The sequence below is a fragment of the Orycteropus afer genome, unplaced genomic scaffold (genome assembly GCF_000298275.1).
Source record: "Orycteropus afer afer isolate SDZICR_OR568_19922 unplaced genomic scaffold, OryAfe1.0 scaffold00025, whole genome shotgun sequence".
Taxonomy (NCBI): Eukaryota; Metazoa; Chordata; class Mammalia; order Tubulidentata; family Orycteropodidae; genus Orycteropus; species Orycteropus afer.
Window position 1 is genome coordinate 7,711,674 of NW_006921612.1, and position 7,690 is coordinate 7,719,363.

General features: G+C 42.3%; 1 protein-coding gene across 1 annotated transcript in view; it reads right to left on the minus strand.

Moving 5' to 3' along the window:
• The window catches only part of ASAP2 (ArfGAP with SH3 domain, ankyrin repeat and PH domain 2), a 378,888-nt gene that overhangs the window by 31,212 nt on the left and 339,986 nt on the right, over window positions 1–7,690 (minus strand). Inside the window, exons 19-22 of the mRNA XM_042783668.1 lie at window positions 6,626–6,711; window positions 4,109–4,224; window positions 2,922–2,989; window positions 1,217–1,330 (exon numbers count right to left, since the gene is read on the minus strand). Coding sequence (XP_042639602.1) covers window positions 1,217–1,330; window positions 2,922–2,989; window positions 4,109–4,224; window positions 6,626–6,711 — 384 coding nt within the window. The remainder of the gene's footprint in view (window positions 1–1,216; window positions 1,331–2,921; window positions 2,990–4,108; window positions 4,225–6,625; window positions 6,712–7,690) is intronic.

A 7,690-nucleotide genomic window follows, 5' to 3' on the forward strand; every position in this document is an offset into this window, starting at 1 on the left:
CTCAGGCACAGGGAGACAGCTCAGGGGGTAGGAGTGCATGGAGGGATGGTCACAGGAAAGCGGTACCTATCAGGAGGAAGTGGGAGAGGAGATGTTGCATTGTGCTAAATTGTGTTCAATGTCATGAGACAAAAATGTATGTGATCTGCTGCATGGAAAGTGTATTCATTCTGTAAATTTTCACCCAAATCACAATAAAAATAAAAATTAAAAAACAAAACAAAACTAGACTTACCACCATCAAGTCAATTCAACTCACAGTGACCCCCATTGGGTTTCTAGGAGTGGTAAATCTTTATGGAAGTAGATTGCCCCATCTTCCTTCTGCAGAGCAGTTGGTGGGCTTGAACCACCAACCTTCTGATTAGCAGTCAAGTGCCTTAGGCACTGTGACACTAGAGCTCTTTACAAGTCCTTGAGATACAGTTAAAAAAATTTTTTAAACCACTTAAATATGTTTCACATGGCATTTCCCACTAATTTCAACATGGACCATTTTCAGGCTTATCTAGTACACTTTGCTGAAGAGGAAATGGAATTACATAGCAGCTATGAGTTTGGGCTTTGGAATCAGACTGCTTGAGCTTAAATCTTAGCTCTGAAACTTGTGTAAAGGTGACAACCTTCCTGGGGTGCAACCAAGTACACAAGACAGTGAGTTCTGTGAACCAGGAGGCAAGAGAACTGATTCTAGTCCTAAGTTTGACTCTTAATCAACTGCTTCACTTCGGCCAACTCAACTTCTCTTGAGGCTTCAGTTTCCTCATGAGATAACGAGGAAGCTGGTATTCCCAGGGTCATGTAATTTCAGTGTAGGTTTTTAAGATCAAATAAATGACCATAATGAACCAGGTGAACATAATCAATTATGTCAGGGAAAACCTGACTCTATAATTTTTTTCCACAGTAAGTGAGCTTTCTCTAAGAACCACTATCATCCAAGACCCTCCTATACATTTTCTTCCAATCAAAAAGTAAACAGCTACCTATGATTATTTAATAAACCATTCCCTGAAATGAATGTGTGTAAAGCTGGGAGACAGGCAGTAGTAGTGGAAAGTGTAAAACCAAAATCTACAGAGATGAATGAAAACACAAATTAATTGTATCTCCCTTCCTACAAAACAGCTTTCTGTCGTAATTATAGGCTAGGACACACAATGATCTGAATGAAGCTCATCAAAATCCTTCTAACATCCTGCAGTTTGGCACAAACCTGCAATTTCTCATCCACATCATCGTCACTTTCATCCAGATCTTCATGGAGCAATCGCCATTCATATTCAACGTGAACATGAGAATTAAACCTTCCAGATAAGGCTTGAGTGAGCTGAAAAGGACAAAAGGATTGTCAGAGATGCTGCTCTTATACTGAGGCACATGAAACAGACACCCACCAAGATGTCAACAGTAGAAGGGCAGCTCAGTATGAGGAGGAGGGAGCTGGCTCAGAAGGCAGAGGACCCACATTCTAACACAAGGCAAGTGCATTTAAATCTTCGAGTCTCAGGTTCCTCTCTGGAAAAGAGATGGGTAAGCCTCACACACTGCACCCCTCCCCACTTACCTAACTTACAGGACAACCTTGAATCTGAAACCTGGTAACTCCCATTAAGTGCTGTATAAACTGTAAAGTGCTGTATACAGGTAAGGGGCATCTGAAATATTGAGGATAATGATTAGCCTGTAAGTGCTGAAATACTATTTACAACAATGAATGTGTTCACTAATTATTAACTCTGCCCTGCGAAAAATAATTTGAACCACTATTTTTTCTGTCCTTCCAAGAAAGACAGCTAGCAATCTGTCAAGGCAACAGTAGAGAAGTTAAATATTCATTACATATAATGGGTGTCAAGAAGTTCTGGTAGCATAGTGCCTAAGGCATTTGACTGCTAACCAGAAGGCTAGAGGTTCAAACCCACCAGCCATTCCTCAAAACGAAGGTTGGCAATCTACTTCCGTAGTGATACTGCCTCGGAAACCCAAGGAGGGGTGGTCTCTATGAGTCAGGTCTGACTCGATGGCAGTGAATTTTTTTTGTTTTGTTTTGTTTTTTTAATGGGTGTCTTAGGGGATAATTCTCTCCATAGCCACATAGTGGCTGTGTGACCTTGGGCAATTTACTTAACTTTTCTGTGCCTGTTTCCTCCTCTGTAAAATGGGGATAATAGTAGACATCACCTCATAAAATAGTTGTGAGCATTAAATGAGTTAATAGATATAAAATGCATAGAGTAGTATCTGGGTAGATAGATATAACACTTACTTATATAATTCTACTTACTGAGAACTTACTATGTATCAATTGCTTTACAGGGATCAACAACAATTCTCACAACCCTGCTGTCTTGTATAACTGATTCTACTTTACAGAAAAGAAAAATGCCTTAGAGACTTTTCCACATCACAGTGGTGGGCCCCAACTGCAAACCCAGGTCTGCCTGGTCCCTGCAGTTTTTTTCCATTGTTCACACTGCCTCTTCTTTCAGAACAGGAAAGGAAAAGATTGTGAAGAGTATAACCAAAATAATTTGGATTTGGGGAACAAAGTAAGAAAGCACTGTAAAGTAATAGGGTTTACAGATACCACAGAATGGGCAAAGTTGTGTCAGACCTGTGGGACTCTACTCCAATAGCCCTCCACAATGCCAGTGCTATTATCAACATGTTGAAACAGCAAATACTGCCTTGTGTTCTATGTCTCTCCACAAGAGGGGGTAGTTACCTCCTCTATAGAGATTTTCCTAATACTCTTTCTCCAAGCAGAACCAGTTGATATCTGGGATGTTGCAACCTGCTTTGCGACAACTTCTGAGAGGCTAGGAGAAGAGCTCTTCCAGGGCTCCATGGGCAGGGCCAGTTCACTGTCCCAGGAAGAGGCACCCCCTTGCCCTGTCCATGCCCACATGGAGACTCACCAGCTCCTCACAGTGCTCATGCTTTAGGCGCTTGGCAATGTCCAGTGGTGTCTCTCCTGACTCATTAGCTGAAAGTCAAGGGCAAGGAAAGGAGGGCATTATGGCAACAATAGCCAAAGTTCTGACATCTAGAGGCAATTTAAAAAATAAAGCAGCACTAAATTAATTGAACATAATTAATGAAATCCAATTAGTCAGCCCCAGTCAGGGCTAATTTGTGTCATAATTGTATAGCGAGACTAAGAACTGCAGGATTATAGTATAGTTGGCAAGATTCTAAGGGACAAGGTTTGAGAAAATCAAGAAAATAAAATCGTACAAGTAGTCAACTAATTAAAATCAATATTCAAACTAAAAGTCAACTGAACAAAGTTGTCCAGTACAAATCTCTAATCAAAAACACTGTTCATTTAGTTACATGCCTTTGAACTTATTAAACTTTTACATCTCCTTCTAAGCAGTCTATAAATGTGAACAGTTTGTACTTTCTTCTAAATAAGTCTCAGTCAGGTTTGAGTACTGATTGAAAAAAAAAGAAAAAGTAACCTGGTTCTCAAGCAGATTGTCTTTTTGATACTCTCCTTCCTGTGTTCAATATTTCTTCAAAAGCACTTCCTCGGGAACTGATAACAACTGGATGCCCTCATGGCAAAATACTGTTTGTCTGTCTGGCTGTCAGTATGTCAGAGGTCCCATGGCAGAGGGGGGATGAACAAGAGTTGCACATAGAGAAACTTGGCACAAAAGATAGAAGGGGAATGGGCAATATCTCCCACAAGTAAACCTTCTAAACACCACCAGAGCTCCCCCAAAGCCAAGTAAATAGGGGTAAATCCATAATCTTAACGAGAAGTAAGAAGGTTCATGAGCAGCAACTCAAAATTCCCTAAAAGTTGTCCAAATTCATGTCAGTATCATTGACAGCTGCAGGGCATGTCTCTCACCCTCCTTATAAGCCATAAAATGCCTGCAAATGTATATAAAGTCTAAGAAACAATGGATAAGCACTATTCTAAAAACTGAGACCACAAGCTGCCTTGCAGAACATGTAGGAAGAGAGAGCCTTTACACTTTATAGGCCAGGTTTTACTTATATTCTGCTCTGGTAGGAGTCCAAAGTATCAGAAACCAGAGAGGAGACAGAGACCAAACCAGGAGGACAGCCCCAAATCCAACTGCCCATTTACCTATTTCAATGGAAGCCTTCCCCCGGAGGAGGAGTTTGAGGCACTCCGCGTTGTCAGTCAGGCAACAGTAATGCAGGGCTGTGCTACCTTTACCTGTCTGTTTATCCAGGTTTCCACTAGCCAAGAAAAGGGGTAAAGAAAAGAGAAAAAGTGAGTCATAAGCCAGAGGACTTGTTTGCAGCCCTCTGCAAATAAGTTATAAACTTGGGGCGTATAAACAGGAGTGGCCATCAGCAATTGGAATAAATGACTGAACAACTGCTCTAAGTCTTCCTCAATGGTGGGGAGACAGGACCACCCCAGCTCTTATGGTGGGAGGCCTTGGCACAAGGGTATCAAGGAACACAATGAGGACAGAGACGCCCAAAAGAGAAAAGAGAACAGCATCCCTGCTGCTGCTGAAGCAAGGGCTGGCTGAGGGTGGGGCAGCTGTACCTATCAGGTGAGCCCCGAGCATCTGGCATCCTTTCTATTTCACTGTCAGTGCCCACAGCCTGAAGCTGCAATGGCCTAGTCTGGGTCAAATGCCTCTTTAAAGGAAGTGCCTCAAGAAGTCTGCATGACTCACCCATCCTGTCCCACAGAAGGATGGGAGATTCAGAATTTTTTCCACCTTATTACTTGACAGTCTGGACAGGAAGAGGAAAAGCCAATTTCCAAAGTCCAGAGTCCATAGCCCCTTTGAGCTTGTTTACCTTAGGCTTGCTCTCTGAAAACAGGATAATGGGAGAATCTTGAGATTTTCAAAAATCCTAGTCATAAAAAAACAAACCAGTTGCATCGAGTTGACTCTGACCTATGGCTACTCCATGTGCCAAAACGGAAGTGTGCTCCATAAGGTTTTCAGTGATTGATCTTTCAGAAGCAGAATGCCAGGCCTTTCCTCCTAGGCACCTCTGAGTGGGTTCAAAGTGCCCAACTTTCAGTTAGTAACTGAGTGCTTAAATGTTTGTGCCACCCGCAACTCCTTCAAAATAAGACATGTTATTCAAAGGTATTCACACTCCTCAGACATAAGACAAGCCATTTAATTGACAGTGGAGGCAAGGAGCCTTAAAATTATGGAAACCCATCATATTCTGCTTGGAAGGAAGGTTTTTATCACATTCTGAGGAGGATGGGAGAATTTCTGCTTGCTGGACAGACAAATGGGGACACGGAAGTGGGCACTGTCAAGAGCTGATAATGCCCACTACTCCCACTGGAGGAAACCAATTAAGATTTTGATGCTAAAAAAGTCTCATTTTCTGACTCTCCTCAACTCCTGCTGTCCTCCTTTTCTGGAAGAAACCAGGATTTTCATTCCCCTGCCCTGAAAATTTACACTGAGGGAGAACAGCATCTTTCAGCTATTTAGTTAAATATCTGTTGAGTCTCTATTACATGCTAGGATTTGGACTGGCTTAGACTATCACTTGGCAGGGACATTTGATCAGCTTCTACCATACATCTAGCTAACCCCCAGTTCCTTTGGAACCTGCCATAGACCTCAGGGCTGATTTACCTTCAGTTCCTCTACCATTTAGCCATTCTTCACTCCACCTCTCAGAAACAGCAAGGAAAGGCAAACCAAACTCACTGCTGATGAGTCAATTTCACTCACAGTGACCCCTCCCTGGGTTTCCGAGGCAGTATCTCTAGAGAAGTAGATTGCGCAATCTTCCTTCCAAGGAGTCGTGCTGGTGGGTTTGAACTATCAGCCTTCTGGTTAGCAGTCAAATGCATTAGGCACTACACCACCAGAGCTCCCGCAAGGAAAGGCAGAGGATACAAAATGCAAAATATCCTGTTGCTTTTGGAGCAGTTTCAGTGGTTTTTAACTGATACCTCACACGCCAACACAAAGCACTGTTAGAAAGATATACCTGGAAGGGTCTCAAAATCTGGCCCTCAGGAGCCAGGCAAGTAACACATGAGTGAAGCAGCATGTATAAAATAAGACGGGCTGCTGTGGCCTGTGGTAAACTGCAGATGCAGTCTTTTCTGAAGGCAAATTCTGATTTAAACAAAAAAATTCTTTAAAAATTTTTCAAACCAAACTAAATGAACAGACTCTATTTCCTAATCTCTTCTCTACTGCATAGAACACTGTTCAAGGCATGTGAGTACCCCTTCACAGGGCAGCCTATGGATGAGACCTCTGCAAAGATGTTGGGTATAGGGCCACACACACATACTTTGCTTTCTAGGAGTTCAGGATTGAGCAGAGGCACTTTCCTGGTATCTCTATCTCAAACACTCTGGGACCAAGAAAGGATGAAGGGTCTCTATTCTTGCACTGCAGGACTTTGTAAGATTTCAGTGCAAAATAAGCCTCATTTTCCAGGCTCCTTTTTTTACCAAATGCTGCCAGGTATGCCATGACGCACTCCACACCTGGCAGCATGTCTTCTGTCCCATGATTCACGTTTAGACCTGAAAAAACTCAAGCATCTTGCCAACACAACTGAAGCAATAAGGCAGGATCTAATTTCTTCCTCAGAAATAAATGCCTCCCCTTCATTTTAGAACACCTACCTGTTCTGAACCAAAAAATCTACAATGTGAAGAGATGTCCGATCCACAGATCTGACTGCAAGATGGAGGGCAGTTTCATCTGGTTCCTGAAAACCAAACACAAACATTCCAGAACTCTAATGGCAGCATGCAGTTTTGTGTCCAATACAAGCACAATCATGTGTATCTCTTCAAATTGGATTTATTTTCTCCTTCCAAAAAAAAAAGTACAAAACTTATTTCTAAGATAATATGTTGCTGTTGGCCACCAGCAAATTGGTCCCATCTCACAGTGACCTGTGCACAATGGAACTAAATGCTACCTGGTCCTATGCCATCTCCATGACCAGCTGCAGATCGGACTGCTGGGATCCACAGGGTACTCAATGGCTGATTTTCAGAAGCAGATTGCCAGGCCTCTCTTCCTCTAAGATGTATGTTTGTTACTTGCTGTTATGTCACTTCTGACCCACGGCAACTCCACGTGTGAAGAATAAAACTGCTCCACATGGTTTTCAAGGCTGTGATCTTTCAGAAGTAGATCACCAAGCCTGTCTTCTGAGATGTCTCCAGATGGGTTCAAACTGCCAACCTTTCAGCTAGTAGTTGAGCAGTTAACCATCTATTCCACTCAGGGACTTCTCTAAGATAGTTGTTATTGTTGTTAGGTGCTGTTAAGTTAGTTCCAACTCACAGCACTCCTGTGTGCCCTTTTAATCTCTGTGGCAAATGGAGGTTTCTCCAGGTCTCCTACACCCCAATTTCCTATACTTGCTCCCTGAATAAATAAAAATACAATTTTTAAAAATGATTAAAGTTTTTTCATTCTATACTTACAAATAAAGCTATAAATGCTAATACCTTTATTGTCTAATTCTCACTGACCGAAGACAAGAAGTGGTGTGTCTGTAACAAAGAGAAAGATACTGGTCCTTTAAAGCAACACTGCCCAGGAAGGCCTAGCAAAAACGTAGGCCAATACCAGCTAGCCTGAGAGAACACAGCTTTAACTTACATGGCACGCTGGATAACTCTGAACACTGAGGCTGAATATAACATGCTTAGCTGACAATGTGGGAAGAGCAG